Below are 16,271 nucleotides of genomic sequence, written 5' to 3'. Positions count from 1 at the left end.
ATTGGGTGTGCTCAAGCCTTCGGCGAGAGCACAACCTTTGTTCTCTCACATATATATTATTATTTTTTTTATTTCTTTTTGCCCCCCTAAAACTCAGTCAATATTTGGCCTACATAGACAACGTAGGTGTCAAAAGTTTCGTCTTGGTAGCGATTGAGTTGCTTCTATTGGAATTTACGTTCCGTTGCATGGTTTAAGCGTAAGTTAAGTTTTTGTGGCGAAAAGTGAAGCTAACGGTGGCTAATTTGCTAGCCACAGTCACTGACGTTACTAACGTCACTGCGTCACTAACGTCACGAAAACACGCGTGACTACCTTTGCCAGAACATTCGTTTAGCATCTGTTAACTTGGGGGATAGCTAGGCTAACTATAGCTTTACTGCAAGGCAGCTGCAGAAACGCCACAAGAAAAGAGGCCAGGGTGATAACTATTTACTCATTTTACTTTGTGATATGACACACAATTGTGATGTGTAATGTACAATATAAGCTGATATTATTAAGGAAGTACATCTACTTTCGGAAACAGTAGTCTACTATTTCACTGAAGTATTAGCATCATGACATTAGCCTGTGTTGCCCGGGCAACACATACTACAGTGGTCTATGATGTATCTGTTTTCAATCGTTAAAATAAACATTCCTCACATATACATTTTCGTTGTAGGATTTATTCTGACATTAGATTACAAGTAAACGATTTGTGGGTGAAATTATCATTACCTGTGGTTTCAATCCAGTGTATCACTGCAACGCTGTAGCCTACGCGAGACACTACAAAAACATCTACACAACTGTAGGAAGTCAAACGGCGACAGAACATGTTCGGCACTCCCCTTATATCGCATTTTGCGTTGTTACTGACAATGATCGCTACCAGTGAGCTTTTTATGAATGAGCGATTTTCCACTAAATAAATGTCAAGCTTATTTACGTTTTGGGGGGCATATTTTCAGTTAGCAGATGGTACTGTTTGAATCGCGATTCTATCTTCTGCCGGTAACGTCGTAGAATAATCTTCAAAGGGGGTTCTTTATTAATGAATGAATGCAATATGAGTAGGCTAAATTCCTGAAAATATCACGAGAAGGGAAAACTTAAAAGGACGTTTAAGTCATAGAGATTAGGTCCATTTTTACACCGGTCTGCCAAATGTATTCGTTTTGATTCAGCCTGTCAGCTGCCTCTTGCAGGGGAAATGAGAAGACATCATATTTCATTCTACACTTCACTCGTATTTTGAGTTGTAAATGAGCAGCAAAAAAAAGATGCTTTTAAATCTATGTAATCTTTATAAATAATAAGTAGGCCAGATGCATTTTTATATAAAATATACAGACCCCTGTGCAACCGACGCAAGCAAGCACACCCTACAATTTCCCCAGAAATTGTATCCTCTCTAGTTTAATTTTGACTAACACGGCATTCCATACTAAAAGGGGTCAAATGGCTGAGCAGTTAGGGAATTGGGCTATTAATCAGAAGGTTACAGGTTGGATTCCCGGCTGTGCCGAATGACGTTGTGTCCTTGGGCAAGGCACTTCACCCTACTTGCCTCGGGGAGAATGTCCCTTTTCACCTCACAGCCAGTCACACCCATTTTGATCTCTATACCAAAGTGACTGAATGTATTCATTCACTCATGTTATTCACTCGCTCTTGCATGGTATTACCTGCGACAGAAGAATACAGAATACATACCCATTGTTTTTCTACTTGAGCCCTTTTCATAGTAAGGTGAGGTTGATGACATCTTTGGCGGGGGTACAGTTATACAATTTAATTTGATACTGTAATGCCTATCTACCAATAGACTAAGTAAAATTATACTGTTGATAGTACAATTTGAGAATGACAGAGCTTACAGAACCATTTCATCACAACATACATCTTACTCTTGAAATGATTGAAAGTGTTTGTAATGTGTTTTGATATCCACACCTAGTATATGCAAAAGTTGACACTTTAGAACGTCAATGGTTGATACTACATTTGCCTATTTACTTCCTGTTCAATGGAAAATTAGTCCATAAGTCTTGACAGCACAGGCTTATGAATTAAATCTAGATCAATTACTTTACAGCAGTTACACCAGGGTTTTTATTAATATTATTATTGACACTGTTTATTGTTTATAATGTATATCGATGGCCTTCATAGTGTATTTTCCATCTCACACAGATATGATCATGGTAGTTTTTAAAGGAACAGCACTACGACATTCTTTGGTTAGCAGTCTTGTGGCAGTGTGCTTCCTTGTTCTCCTCTACATGTACAACAACCCCAAAATCCTGTCCTACTTTTCAAACAAGTCAACAAATGTCAGTCCAGACATGCAAAATCAAGAGGGGAATCAAACAAAGGTCCCCAATCAAACCACACCACATTCCCAGAAAGCAGAAAAGCAGAACTTTCAAGTGATCTCCAGAGATGACAATCCAGAACCGGACACTATTCTCTTGATCTGGATGTGGCCATTTGGAAGTTCTTTTGACATTCACTCATGTGCTGATTTCAACATTCAAGACTGTCACTTGACCGACAACAAGAGCCTTTATAATAAGGCACACGGTGTCCTCTTTCATCACCGGGACATCCAGGGAGATCTGGGCAATATGCCACAAGAACCACGACCCTGGTTCCAGAAATGGGTGTGGTTTAATGCTGAATCACCAGCCAATTCTAACCCATGGCCCAAATTTGACAACATTTTTAATCTGACCACAAATTATCGACAGGATTCCTCTGTGCCTGTTCCTTATGGTTCCTTAGTTGAGGTAACAGGTGTGGACAAACACTTTGAGCTGCCAACAAAGGATAAATTGGTGTGCTGGATTGTGAGCAACTGGCACCCATCCTTCAGAAGAGTTCAGGTCTACAATGAGCTGAGTAACCATGTCAAAGTAGAGGCCTATGGACGACACTTTGGTAAGTATGTAAACGACGAAGACTATACAAAAACCATTTCTGGATGCAAATTTTACCTGTCCTTTGAAAATTCAGTCTTCAAAGACTACATCACTGAGAAGTTGTACAATGCCATGAGTTTAGGAGCAGTCCCAGTAGTTCTGGGCCCATCCAGGCAAGCCTACGAAAAATTCATTCCAGCTGAATCTTTTCTTCATGTGGATGACTTCCCCAATCAAAAGGAACTGGCAGATCGGCTGCTTTTCCTCGGCACGAACGATGTAGAGTACATGAAGTACCACAGCTGGAGGAAGAACTTTAAAGTTAAGGGCGGGTATTTTGGACGGGAACATGCATGTCGATCATGTGATTACATTTCACGGAATAAACGATACAATGCTATTAAAAATCTGAATCAATGGTACTGGGGCTGAACAGGTTGCTTGCGGTGGTTTTAGCACACTTTCAAAAGGGTTTGAATGTTGGGATAAACATACTACTGTAAGTTTGCATTGCCTTAAGGCCTAGGCTATTTATGCTTATATCATAGAAAAGCTATGATATATATATATATATATATGATTTCCAACATTCAGTTCAGACAGAATGCAGCTATAGGGATTGTTGACCAATATCATGACTGTTGTATGTATAATTGCTATATATAACGTACTTTTAAAAAAAAGATTATTCCGTAGAGCTACATGAAGGTTACTGTGGTTATATGCCTGTAGTTGAGACCTATATTGACCAAAGTTATAACTGGAAAATTCAGATGTGATGATGTTACCTGCTGTGCAGCTACTATGGGTAATTTCCAAGGTACAAAAGTTACATTTGACATCAGAAACAGTCACAACTGGATGGGCTTTATTATTGTCATTTCACATTGTTAATCTATCTGTTGATCACAATTCAAAGTTATAATCACAAAGCAATGTCATGCAGCACATTGCAACTGTTTGAGCTATTCCAAATAAACAGCAGCTTTTTTTATCACATTAACATTTTAAAAGACTTATCTGGTTTATATAATGATTTTGAAAAATATAATGATTTAACCAAATATTGATGATAAAAGCACAGTTATCTGAATCCTTTGTATTGATGTTAGCCATTGAGAAAATATTGGGAGCCGTTTCACTGTTTGTGTTTAGGTGTGTGTCACAGTTCTGTGAAACGGATGTGAAATGGAGCTCTCTCCTGGATAAGACGGATATATTCATGTTTCTCCAGACAGCCACGACATTCCTCTCCCCAGGACGCCAAAACTCTCCTCAGCTCAGCAACACGCAGCCTTGACAAACCAGCGCTGCTCAGGTCCCACAGCTGTTGCTCTACACGAGAAAACACACATCAAACACAGAGAAGTGAATGACCCTAGACCAAAGCCCTGTACTACGATGCGGGATTTAGGGTTAGCGAGGTAACTTCAGGTTTAACTCAGGAACTTCAGGATTTTCAGTGTCACAACGGTGGTTCACTTCTCGAGGATATATCACGATCAGTGGCGATTTATTTAAGACTGCAAGGGAAGCTCAGCTTCCCCTAACATTTCAAAAAAATTCATGGTCAAATATTTACTATTGTGTTAACATTTTAAATGCGTTTTGAACACGTTCATATCGAAGACGAGTTTGTTCAGAATCAGCGACATATAAATTGGATTGGATAAATGCTGCGATTATGACCCGCCCTGGACGCTCAGCGTCTCTGGGGGTGAATGGAGGAGTGGGCTGGCCTGGACGCTGGGCTTCCGCGTGATGATTGGAGGGTCTGTCGAAAGACTGCATCTCCTTTTGATTGACAGCGATTTTGTACTATAAAAAGTCGCCGAAGCCATTCAAGCTCAGTCCCATCACGGATTTTGCAACTGTAGTTGAAAGACAAACGGCTGCAACCTATTTCTTGGTATTTGCTTGGCGAAATTGCTAGCCAATTTTCATCATACATTTCATACAATTATGCATCACATTCCTTGTTTCAGTTGAACCTAATTCCCATATTTCCTTCGGGTTTAAATATTTTTTGGCTAGATCGTTCATTCATTCATACAGTAGGCTAGGCTAGTGTCGTAGGGGTGAACTAGCCAGTGAACTGAAAATGTATATGATGTAGCCCGAAAATGAGCTTCCCCTGTTTGAAAGACCAGCAGCCGCCACTGATCACGAACAGAATGACAGGTTGTTCGAGATCACCTGATTCAAATGAATGTTCATTACCCGGCTTCCACAGAGCTTGATAACAACCCCATGGGCTCAAAACGGGGCCAAAAGTATTGCAAATGCGTATAGAACGATCCACAAATGTAAAACGTGTTCCACAAATGTAAAACATGTTCCGCAAATTCATTGCGGTAAACTAATTCTGATGTGAAATAAAACATGTGGGAACACAGCCTGTTACACCTGAAACGGGACAATTTGATCATGCCTCTGCCTTCTATTATCGAGGGATGGGAGGACGACCTGAAAAAGTGGCCCTCAAATAACGTACACTGGCATATTTAGCTACTTTATTAACTCTGTTGCTACGGACGGTGATCGATGAATAACCTGAAAAGCTCTGATCTTATCACTGATAAGATCAGTACTGTAGCTACCTCCACAGCAATAAAGTTGGTCGCGTTTTAATAAAGGAGGTGGGACACAACCTTGTCTACCTTAAAGCAGATATAGAGCCTATAGTCAGAGAGCCCCACATCACCGGTCCTGGGTTTTAGTTTCATCGTCAGGTGAAATACAAACGGCTGGGTGCTCATGTGTTGCTGGATCAGGGCACTACTAACCGACAAAAATTCCTATATGAACACTTGCATCCCACCTTTACTGGCAGTAGGCTACTGCAACAAAATCTGTGGAGGTCTTTCGTAGCCCAAACAAAAAGTAGGATGCGGATTTCCTCCGTCGGCTTTTTGTCCACAAAATGAAATGAGTACACATACGTGTACTCATTTAATTTCATAGTGTTTTGGGTGGTCTCTTCAAGGCTAGGTTTTTCAGCTACATTCTTTTGTACTGTATTCCTCATCGATGCGATGGAAACTGTACCGTTTGTCACAAGAACAATCCTTTTTTGTTGTGGGTGTGTTCAACACACTGTCGTTAAAGCCACAGATTTAGCTAAGTCTGGTTGTTAGTACCATAGATATATATATAAACATGTTTATATATATCTATGGTTAGTACAGCCGCGAACAGCGCAAAAGGTAGCCTACCAGAGCTCCGCAATTACATTTTATAACAATAATAATAACAATATAAATGACAACATATGTTTAAAAACAAACCAGTTTGAGTTAAATTGTAGTTGAAATTACTTTCGAAAGAATCGCTGTTGACGGGTGGCTGGGACTAACGTATAGCAAACCGCAACTTCCGCTACTTACCGGAAGTTGCACCCATAATCATTTCTACAGTAGACCCCTGAGAATAAGGTGGATTGGGTAAAATTGGGTAAACACAACGATGGTTCGTTATGAACCTTTGGGTCATGTGACCCGAAGGCAGCACAAGGGTTAATTTGTCATAGCCTATAGTGCACAGTGGCGGTCATAAAATTGGTGGCACCCATACAGAGAGATTAAATTGGGGAAACCTTGGTTGACTTAAGGAGTTGATAACACCATCGATACTGCTTAGCGCGATTGTGGTTGTTAAGCTGAGTGAAGCAAGATAACGAGAATGTATACAGGGCGTGTTGAACTTGCTTCGTAGTAAAGGGCCTTGATAGGTAACAATGTATTCGTTTAGGTATTTACACAAACATCCAAACACACACACATCTCTTTATCTGTGTACCATATCTCAGCTGGCAGATCTGTGTATCTGTGTTGCTAAGCCGTTGGCAGATCTTCTCTACAGGTACATAAGAGGAAAGAGGGCGGGAAACAGAGCCGGTGACACGTGTCGCTGCATCACTAGTGGCTCCCAGGTAGTAACACTTGTGACACAAAGAGGAAGCCAAAATATTTAGTCAGGGCAGTCTTAAAGCTGCTATATTTGTCTGTAAAGACGGGGCATATCACTGTAATGGGGCATATAACCGTGTTTATGTGTGTGCGTGCTCTTACCAGTCTCTCCTCCTTCCCCTGGGCAACAGCACAGACCCTCAATAACTCCTCCTCTACCAAGGCTGGACTCAGCTCTGCATGAGCAGAGGTCAAGGTTTTGTAGATGCGCTGCAGAAAACCAACACACACTAGAAAAACAGTTACAGTTATGTTAAACACATAATCACACTGAATTCAAGTGATAAATGTATTATTGATACATGGTTTATTTCAAATGTATGTTCCTGGGCAGGGGCTAGGTTTCAAGGCTCACACATTCATTAACTTAGAAATTAGTAGATCATCTTCATCTAGGTGATCTCTCACTTGAAACAACTTGATGGGTCAAGAAATGGCTTATTCTTGGTCGCTTCATAACTTCAACGCGGTCCCTTTGGCTCGCATTCACAGTCACAGCTATAAATACACTGTCATGCGTATAACTATCTCACCTTCACAGTCGCCGGCAGCGGAAATAGAAAAAGCTCCTAAACAATGCAGAACGATGAACGAGGAGAGAAACATGTCTATATGGTATAATATATGATCGCTCTGTAAATAAGTAACTACAGTAATTTATGAACTTCAGTTTCCCATTACTACCACCTGGAGTCGCACAACTAACTCAGCAGAGTTCACCACATAAATTACGTCACGGTACCTATTTTTGCTGACGTCTGTAATTGGCTGAATAAGGTGTCAATATTCTATGGAAATAGCTCTGATTGGTTGAACTGAGAGTAACTTCTTACGTTGGTTTTCAGTAAGCATGGCAGCGATAGGGGTACACTTTGGATACACATGTGCCTGCGTTGCTATTTTTAAGGTAATAACTGTTTTTTGTAACAAAGGTTTTGTTTATAATCGTAGTCTGTGAAAGATATACTTGAAAACTGTCGATTGCAGTGTCCTATTACATATAACACGTAACTAGGGTATCTTGCTCTCTAACAGCTATGCTACGCTATAGACGGTGAGCTAGCATAGCTAGCTATCTTGCTCATTTACATCATGCCGATAAACGCGTAAATTCCAGTTAACTGATGCTAGCTATCAACAGACGGGCAGTCATCAGTTTATTTTCCACCTACAGTACCCTAAGAATACAAGGCGGTTTACCCTTAGGTCGGTTAATCCATTTGTCTTTTTGTGATCTCTTAAGGATGGACGGGCGGAAGTTGTTGCCAATGATGCCGGTGATCGAGTCACTCCAGCAGTGGTGGCATACAGGGACACTGAGCAGGTAACTGACTCCACCAACGTCTCTGGAAAACGAAGTTGGTCTATCAGGCCAGCTGACATGTCCTACCGTTATTTACCTAACAAACGTTACTATTAAATTGAAAACACAACCAGCGCTCTTCAGTAAAGGACAATTCCCCTTCTAGATTGTAGGCATTGCTGCCAAGCAGGGACGCATCCGTAATGCCACCAACACCGTTGTCAAAGTCAAACAGGTGCTCGGAAGAAAGTGAGAACCGTGTCCTATGTTCTTGTCAGTTAATTTTTTTAAACACCATCATACACTGCACTTCTCTACATCTCATTTACTGCCACCCCCTTGCAGCTTTGGGGACCCAGAGACACAGGCCCACAAAGCAGAGAGTAAATGTCCTGTGAGTATCAGATGTTGTGCTCAACGGCATCTCCCTGTTCTTGTCTTTGCAGTTTTGTGAAATGTAACCTTTTAATGAGTGTGTGCATATACATAATTCCATGTGAACATGTGTGGGGTTTTTGCTTTATTTTTTGGCCTGGCAGTTGGTAAATCGTGGAGAGAAGCCCTTTTATGAGATCACAGGGGACCAGACCAAACATGTGTCTCCTGAAGACGTGGCCAAACTCATTTTCCACAAGATGAAAGGTAACAAAATGGTGGATTCATGCACAATTCTCTTCCTCTATCTTTCAACAGGCTTTCCGTTCACTATTTCAACAGGCTTTTTGGACCTCAGGGAGAATAATGGTTTCATGTGTTTGTTGTTTCCTTAGAGACTGCTCAGTCAGCCCTGGGCTCAGACGTCAATGAGGCCGTCATCACTGTTCCCTTTGAGTTTGCACAAGCTCAGAAAAGTGCTTTGAGGTAGGCAGAGCCATAGCTTCCAGCACCTCGGATTGGGTGATGCATTGCATAGTGAATTTCACAGCTAATAACTCATTAGGAACTGCACTAACTGTGTGTGTGTGTGACTCAGAGAGGCAGCTGAGGCAGCAGGGTTCCGTGTGTTGAGGCTGATCCACGAGCCAGCTGCTGCCCTGCTAGCTTATGACATCGGACAAGAATGCCCCTCTGGCAAAAGGTACCGTTTATTTACTTTAACCATTGTCGTAACATTCTGGACCTACGCACCAAAATATTCTGGAAATTGCCCAGACCTTGCATCCTTGGACTTCATGTGTTCCCTCACAGCCACGTCTTGGTGTATAAACTGGGAGGGACCTCACTGAGCGTGACGGCGCTGCAGGTGAATGGCGGAATGTTCCGGGTTCTCGACACGCTCACCGACCACAGCATCGGGGGGGAGAGCTTCACGCAAGCCCTGGCCCAGCACTTGGCTGCCGAGTTCAAACGGTAACCTGCATCTATGTACACCCCTCGGCATGATATTGCTCTCTGAGAACGATATACACACACTCACGCACCACCCAAACATCTGGACACAACCCTGATCTGTAACTCTCGACCTATGGGGCACGGAAAACAGGTCATTCAAACAGGACGTGAGCGGAAATGCGCGCGCGATGATGAAGCTGATGAATGGTGCCGACTTGGCCAAACACTCCCTGTCCACGCTGGGCTCGGCCAACTGCTTTGTCGACTCGCTTCACGATGGCATGGACTTCGACTGCAACGTCTCCAGGTGCCTACAAATAAACAGGCCTGTCCCACCCAGAACTCTTGTTTTTACACCTGTCCACCCTGAATTGTCAACATGTTTCCTTTTCACAGGGCTCGTTTTGAGCTTCTCTGCTCCTCTCTCTTCAACAAGGGCATTCAGCCAATTAAAACCCTGCTGGACCAAGTTGGACTCTCAACAAGCGACATCAACAAGGTCAGAGCATGCGTCTTGGGAGGGGAAATTTAACTTCAAGGTTTGCTTCATAAATCACCACATTTGTGTGTGTCTTTATTCCAGGTTGTTCTCTGTGGAGGCTCAGCCAGAATCCCCCGCCTGCAGCAAATGATCCGGGATGTGTTTCCCGAAGTGGAGCAGCTTAGCTCCGCCCCTCCCGACGAGGTCATTGCCGTGGGCGCGGCCATAGAGGCGGGCCTATTGGTTGGCAGAGATAGCCCCTCCCCCGAGGCCGAGTTTGTCACAGTGGATGCGTGCGCCGGGGACATACTAGTCAAGGTAACGCGTGAACACAAAACCACCGCAGTACCTGTGTCCTTCTGATCAGCGGTTGGATAAAGCTCTGCTTTATCACGTGACAGGAAGTGGATGAATCAGGAGCGGAAGTGTTCAACGTGCTCCTCCCCTCCGGCACGCCCCTCCCTGCGCGACGCAATCACACCTTGACCGGGCAAGGACAGCTGTCATCCCTCTGCATAGAGCTGTATCAGAGAACTGCTGACCAGCCTGAGAGACTAGCAAAGGTACACACACACACACACACACACACACACACACACACACACACACACACACAGAACCTGGTGAAGGTTCAACCACATGCATGTGGAGTCAGGTGGCTGAGTGGTGAGGGAATCGGGCTAGTAATCCGAAGGTTGCCAGCTCGATTCCCGGTCATGCCAACTGACGTTGGGCAAGGCACTTCACCCTACTTGCCTCGGGGGAATGTCCCTGTACTTACTGTAAGTCGCTCTGGATAAGAGCGTCTGCTAAATGACTAAATGTAAATGTGAGAATAGCAAAGTTGTTCCTCACCTCCAAAGGATAAACCTTGTTGCAGAACTCCTGCTACCCAGTTCATGGAAGGAGGATCACTCAAAACTCAAATCCAATTTTGGATAGGCCTAATCAGAACCATGTAATTGGCTCTGGTCCTAATCGTGTGTTTAGCTCTAACCAGCAGCTCGTAGCTCGCTCGGCCTACAAAATGTATGTGGTCGCAGCTATGGCAAATTTGCACTTATTGTAAAAATGTTTAAAGGATGTTTGAAAGAAAAGTGTTTCTGTGTTTTGACATGTTATATCCATGTAGGCTGCTTCTCAGAATACGCATCTATTGTATAGTGCATGTCATGTGTAGACATGCGGTGTGTAGCCAGAATCCACTTTGTAGGAAGGCTTGATGAAGTTGTCATGGTTCCAAACTCCTGGGTTTCTCTCGGCATACAGATCGTTCTGAGAGATCTGGAGCCCAAGGAGGATGGTCACGAGATCGCCACCGTGGTAACCATGAAAAGGTACAGCCCAAGTTTCTGTCCTAACACCTTTTAACTCATTTGTCTCTGTAGCATGTACCGTATTTTCCGGACTATAAGGCGCACTTAAAAGCCTTTAATTTTCTCCAAAAACAACAGTGCGCCTTATAATCCGGAGCGCTTTATATATGGATTAATTCTGTTTGTGCATACTGAAGCGATTGTGTGGTACACGGCGGTCTGTCAAAATGTTTTAGTACGACTTTGGTAAACTACAAAGCCGCACCGCTTGCAGCATTACGGCTACCGTAGTCCATGTCGCGGAGTAATACATACTGTGCTTCACCATAATATTACATTGTGAATTGCTAACGTTTGATTTAGCGGTATCAGACTGTTGTGAATCCGCTCATTAACGTTTGAACAATGTTGAGTTATTGTGAACACGTTTAATACAGTTTGACTGACGGACTTATCTGACTGTTTTGTTTCGCTTAATGCGCCTTATAGTCTGGTGTGATATGAAAAAAGATCAAAAATAGACCATTCATTGACAGTGCGCCTTATAATCCAGTGTGCCCGGTAGTGCGGAAAATACAGTAAATGTTTGTGGGTCTGACCTCCCCCCCCCTCCCCCAGGGACGGTTCTCTTCACATCTCTTGTGTGGAGCCCAGCAGTGGAAAGACGGAAGCCGTCAGCATAGCAGCAGCCGCATCCTGAAGTCACCAGCCCACCCCATCGCCCCCACCCCCTGAACACACTCACTAACACGCATAAGTAACAAGCTTTTTATGATCAGTTAATAAACATTCTGAAAATCCAAGGTGTTCATCCTTATTTATACTTTTTCTTTTTTTATATGAGTGAAACTAAATATTTCCCTCAGTTCTGTGTGCGCATTACAACAACTTCATAGGCATGATAAATACAGGAAAAATAAAGATTTATTTCGTGGAATAGATTTTTTACAAAGTTGCAGTTTTATAACAAGACCGACTTAACGTTTCATAAGGAGGTTGAGGTTATGGGTGTAGCAAAGAGGTACTGAGGTTAAACAAAATCAACAGCTTATTCAGAGAAAGAGTGCAGGTGCTGTGAAGTGCACCACCTTAAGCTACGCCTGACTGGTGGTGCTGTGCGCAGGGTAAAATAGTGCAGAGGAACTGGAAAGATTGGGACTTGTGTGTGGTTAGAAGGTTAGGATACACCTGCATCTGGTAATCTGTAGTTTAGACTGTTCCAGACAACTCATTCCATAGGATTAGGTCCCCAACGTCATGGTATACATACATACACCTGTGTCACATGTTACCAAGGTCAACTGAAAGCACAGATGTTTGCCGTTTCATTTAGGTTCAACAGAAACCCCATATCTGATGGGCATGCTTGTTAACTGCCCTGGTTTGTCTTATTCCCCACAGGTGTAGGCAGCAGTGCTTATGCCATTGCATTTTATGAGTTAACCAAGGGTCATAGAAAGCCCTCACTTCCTTTTCTGATGACCACTTCCTCCCCTGCAGCCAATTTCTTGTACAGGTCCTTTAGTTGTTCAGGGCACGGCGTCTGTGACTCGGGCGTGCAGGGAATGTCAAAGTCTGATGACGCCTGAGACTCTGTCAGATCCCTGGGCTCTGATTGGAGGTTGTCGCTGTCACTCTCTTGTCTCCTTGACACGCCATCTGTGTGTGTGTCTCCCCTACACCTCCTGTTTTCAAGGAGTATGGTGTCAGCTTGGCTTTGATGTTCACCTATAGAGGTCTGACTGGATGGGTTTGTAGACTGGGAAGATTCATCGCCGTCATCGTCTTCACCAAACAACTCTGGGGTCTGTGAGCCTGTGAGGCCTGAGTGGGAAGGGCTTATAGGGCAGCAGGAATGGGATTGGCTGGTTAGGCTGTTCTGACTGTCAGTCAGTGGCTCTGCAGTGAAGAACTCATCCCAGCGTGGGAGGGAAGGGCTAGATTCATATACCAGCTCCTTTATGTTTTCTTTTCCAGCCTCCTCCAATATTTGTTCTCCTTCCTCCTTGGTCTCCTCTTCCTTAATCAGCGTTCCTTCTTTGTCTTTCTCCTTCTGAGTCTCTTTGTCATCCTCCTCATCCTCGTCTTCATCGTTGGACTCGGTACAGTCTATGTAGTTTCTGGTTGTGGAGTGAGGCACTGTGATGGAGAGAGGCATGTGTTCCTCCAGGGCACCAGGGGGCACTGTGCTGGGGGGGCTCTGGGGTTTGTCTGCCCGCGTTGTTGCCACACTTTTCTTCCTGACTGGCACGAGGTCGGTCCCATCAAACAGCCAATCGTTATCGTCCACATCTGAGGGGGGGGGGGGGGGGGGGGGTAGGGCAGGGGATGTGGGGGACAGAGAACCAAGGACATGGCAGAATGATGAACTGAACCTCTTTGCAGGACTGGCAGGGTCAGCGCGGTCTTTGTTACCTTGGGACGGTCGGACAGCTCTGGTGCGTTTCAGGGTCCCCAGAGGTCTGTAGGTGAGCTCCGCGACGATGGTCTGGTCTCTGCACATGGGCTTCAACCTGGAGAGGAAAGAGACCATCACACCAGTCAAATACTACCACCATCTCTCAACTGGCCTTAAATCCTACCCATCACAAACCCATAGCTGAATAACCCTATAACCGGCTCTAATACGCTAAGCTGTGTGAGAAGACGTGGCCGACTCACATCTCCGTGACCTCAGCATGGGTTCGACCAATGGGGACGACGCTGGCGTATATGTTGACTGGGTTCAGATACGCCAGGAAGTCATTGATCTGGTACAAAACAAGAGATGAGCAAGATGATCGCACCCAAACCAGTTCCTGGTTGGACAGCCCTTACTGGTTATAACGTTTCCTCACCTCAGAGTAGGATGAATGGAAAGAGAAGCAGGCCCTGTAGGAACTGTCCCCTGTCCTGGAAACAAGGTAGATAACCATGAAATAATGACTGTGGATACATTATATGTACTTACGTATGGCATATGGTAACTTGTAGTACTTTGTAAATGCTCCTTTTCTCATTTGAACAATTATTTTTCAGCAAAAGATTTGCATCTATTTTAAACGTGTGTGTGCGTGCGCTAACCACCTGACTATGACGTTGGTTTTCCGGCTCCGTTCCCCAAACCACATGGTTGAAGGTTTGATGCTGATGATACGCAGCGGGGTGCCGTCAGGGGCAACAGAGCCGCATGGCAGTCGATTACCACGTATGAAATCCTCATCCTACACACACACACACACACACACACACACACACTTTAAAACAGATGCACATTTTTTTGCTGAAAAAGAATTGTTCGATGAGAAAAGGAGCATGTACTGTACAAGGTCCTAAAAGTTACCGTTGGATGTCTGCAGGCATGTATCTGTGTGGCTCGCTCGGTCGTTACATAGCTAAGGATCTCAGGCATCTTCTTGAACATAGCAAGACTGTTCACATGAATCTGGGGAAAGAGAATAGTCTTTGAATAAACAACCCCCTAGCCCTCATGGTCTCTACCCCAACACATGTATCCATTTCCGAGCTCGCATCCATGTCGCTCTTAAAGGGGTGGTTTTTGAGGGAGAGCTCACCTGAGTGTTGAACTCCTCTCCCAGGTTGGTGAACAGGTACTCGTATCCGTACGCCGCTTTACAGTTCAGCCACACCCTGTGGTACGCACTCCGGCCAATCCAGTCGCTCACCAGCTTCCGGATACCGTTCAGACAGGCCTCCTACACCACACATACACACACTTTTATATTCCATTTGTGATTTCAGTAATATTAAGATCATGCATTCAATGGCACACATCCAAGTATACGTACCCTGCTGGGGATCTTGTAGAAGCGTGGATCATAGAATGTGGAATCTAGATAGACACTTTGAATGTCTTTGACTCTGAATAATGACAACAACATATATATATATATATATTAAATAGGTGTTGTTGTGTGTGTGCTTGTTTGTAGGAGAGACAGAGACAGAGTACCTGTTTCCTGAGTGGAGGAGTTCTATGCGAGAGACATCTCCCTCCGCCAGCCTGAAGTCTCCTGTGTACAGCACGGTGCCTTGAGCGCCCTCGATAAGAAACCTATCCATAGAGTCCAAAGAGTTTCTTTTCAGTCGCTTCCTGATGACCAAACACACACAGAACTGTCTCCAAGTGAGGTACTCACATGACCGAACCTGGACAGTGACCAGCAGGGAGGAGAGTCACCACAATGTCTTCCCTCTGCCCAATACAGACACAGTCACACTATATTTGAGAGACTGGGTTTTTGACAAACTGTGTAACCTAGGCTACTTTAATGTTCTGTCGAAGTTAACCGTCAAACTTGACTCACCTCTCCAGAAGCTTCATCAATTAGGGCCACTTGAGTTGGACTATCCAGTTCTAATGCAATCTAGGACAAGCATTATTAAATACTATAAGCTATTGATCAACAAGTATAGTTGATGATGGTACTGTTATCATGAATGTGAGCTTACAATGCGATCGTCCCAAAAGTCATACTTGGGATTGTTCAACAAAAGCTCCCTGGTCACAAAGGAACAGTACAGTTTGGCCGTCCGACTGGGGTGAGATGCGAGAGACAGCAATTAAATTATGTTATACTGAGGGTAGCGTACAAGGTGAGTTCTCAAATTAAAGAAAGCACAAAACTTAGAATCTTACCTAAATTTCAACTTCCTTTTCAATAGGGGCCCCTTCAGCCCTTTCATGTGATCTACAGTGAGCAATTCAAATTAGTTTGAGTTAAATGTTTCACATTATAATGTTATATCGTTTATTGATGGCCGTAGCTCAACACTGGAGTTAACTCATCTATTCGACTTTACCTTTATGGCAGTGAGATAGAAAATAAGCCCGGGCATGTAAATTCTCCTTATCAAAACGGTCCAGCGATATGGTGGGATACTCCTTCATGCGACCCGGGAAAGAACTCATTTTGAACTAACTTTATGGTTTAATACCACTAAATAAGGAAAGTACTTAGT

The 16,271-nt window shown here is 43.8% G+C and overlaps 4 protein-coding genes across 4 annotated transcripts; 2 read left to right on the top strand and 2 right to left on the bottom strand.

The window, feature by feature from the left end:
* The first annotated feature begins 2,183 nt into the window (after positions 1-2,183).
* On the top strand, positions 2,184-3,362 carry LOC136960279 (4-galactosyl-N-acetylglucosaminide 3-alpha-L-fucosyltransferase 9-like). The gene has a single exon (XM_067254710.1). The coding sequence runs from the start codon at positions 2,184-2,186 to the stop codon at positions 3,339-3,341; it is 1,158 nt and encodes a 385-aa protein (XP_067110811.1). The 3' UTR covers positions 3,342-3,362.
* Positions 3,363-3,755: 393 nt separating this feature from the next.
* cdnf (cerebral dopamine neurotrophic factor) lies at positions 3,756-7,570 on the bottom strand. The gene is made up of 4 exons (XM_067254706.1): positions 7,411-7,570; positions 6,980-7,107; positions 6,708-6,849; positions 3,756-4,244 (listed from the first exon to the last, which is right to left on the bottom strand). The coding sequence occupies exons 1-4, from the start codon at positions 7,481-7,483 to the stop codon at positions 4,072-4,074; spliced, it is 516 nt and encodes a 171-aa protein (XP_067110807.1). The 5' UTR covers positions 7,484-7,570; the 3' UTR covers positions 3,756-4,071.
* A 151-nt stretch (positions 7,571-7,721) lies between these two features.
* hspa14 (heat shock protein 14) lies at positions 7,722-12,112 on the top strand. Its single transcript, XM_067254620.1, has 14 exons — positions 7,722-7,784; positions 8,121-8,201; positions 8,347-8,429; positions 8,526-8,574; positions 8,720-8,822; positions 8,951-9,041; positions 9,154-9,258; positions 9,369-9,530; positions 9,664-9,819; positions 9,909-10,011; positions 10,096-10,311; positions 10,395-10,556; positions 11,263-11,330; positions 11,928-12,112. The coding sequence occupies exons 1-14, from the start codon at positions 7,728-7,730 to the stop codon at positions 12,007-12,009; spliced, it is 1,518 nt and encodes a 505-aa protein (XP_067110721.1). The 5' UTR covers positions 7,722-7,727; the 3' UTR covers positions 12,010-12,112.
* Positions 12,113-12,269: 157 nt separating this feature from the next.
* Positions 12,270-16,267, bottom strand: dclre1c (DNA cross-link repair 1C, PSO2 homolog (S. cerevisiae)). Its single transcript, XM_067254621.1, has 14 exons — positions 16,113-16,267; positions 15,949-16,000; positions 15,762-15,846; positions 15,617-15,676; positions 15,449-15,504; positions 15,262-15,363; positions 15,098-15,170; positions 14,864-15,004; positions 14,632-14,733; positions 14,376-14,512; positions 14,147-14,201; positions 13,971-14,059; positions 13,725-13,822; positions 12,270-13,601 (listed from the first exon to the last, which is right to left on the bottom strand). Exons 1-14 carry the CDS (start codon positions 16,219-16,221, stop codon positions 12,760-12,762), a joined length of 2,001 nt encoding a protein of 666 aa, XP_067110722.1. The 5' UTR covers positions 16,222-16,267; the 3' UTR covers positions 12,270-12,759.
* Between the last annotated feature and the right edge of the window lie 4 nt (positions 16,268-16,271).

The sequence above is a fragment of the Osmerus mordax genome, chromosome 17 (assembly GCF_038355195.1).
Source record: "Osmerus mordax isolate fOsmMor3 chromosome 17, fOsmMor3.pri, whole genome shotgun sequence".
NCBI classification, from domain to species: Eukaryota; Metazoa; Chordata; class Actinopteri; order Osmeriformes; family Osmeridae; genus Osmerus; species Osmerus mordax.
Note: the sequence above shows the minus strand (reverse complement) of the source record. Positions and strands in the feature narration are given on the sequence as shown.

What these genes read in the sequence shown, in the direction of transcription:
- LOC136960279 (XM_067254710.1), top strand. Translation starts at nt 2,184, where the DNA reads ATGATCATGGTAGTTTTTAAAGGAACAGCACTACGACATTCTTTGGTT.
- cdnf (XM_067254706.1), bottom strand. Translation starts at nt 7,483, where the DNA reads ATGTTTCTCTCCTCGTTCATCGTTCTGCATTGTTTAGGAGCTTTTTCT. An exon ending in CGCTGCCGGCGACTGTGAAG is followed by an intron (nt 7,108 to 7,410) that starts GTGAGATAGTTA and finishes CTGTTTTTCTAG; the next exon opens with TGTGTGTTGGTTTTCTGCAG. An exon ending in GATCTGCCAGCTGAGATATG is followed by an intron (nt 4,245 to 6,707) that starts GTACACAGATAA and finishes TTTCTCGTGTAG; the next exon opens with AGCAACAGCTGTGGGACCTG.
- hspa14 (XM_067254620.1), top strand. Translation starts at nt 7,728, where the DNA reads ATGGCAGCGATAGGGGTACACTTTGGATACACATGTGCCTGCGTTGCT. An exon ending in CATACAGGGACACTGAGCAG is followed by an intron (nt 8,202 to 8,346) that starts GTAACTGACTCC and finishes TTCCCCTTCTAG; the next exon opens with ATTGTAGGCATTGCTGCCAA. An exon ending in CATTTTCCACAAGATGAAAG is followed by an intron (nt 8,823 to 8,950) that starts GTAACAAAATGG and finishes TTGTTTCCTTAG; the next exon opens with AGACTGCTCAGTCAGCCCTG.
- dclre1c (XM_067254621.1), bottom strand. Translation starts at nt 16,221, where the DNA reads ATGAGTTCTTTCCCGGGTCGCATGAAGGAGTATCCCACCATATCGCTG. An exon ending in CACTGTCCAGGTTCGGTCAT is followed by an intron (nt 15,364 to 15,448) that starts GTGAGTACCTCA and finishes CTCTATGGATAG; the next exon opens with GTTTCTTATCGAGGGCGCTC. An exon ending in ATGCCTGCAGACATCCAACG is followed by an intron (nt 14,513 to 14,631) that starts GTAACTTTTAGG and finishes GTGTGTGTGTAG; the next exon opens with GATGAGGATTTCATACGTGG.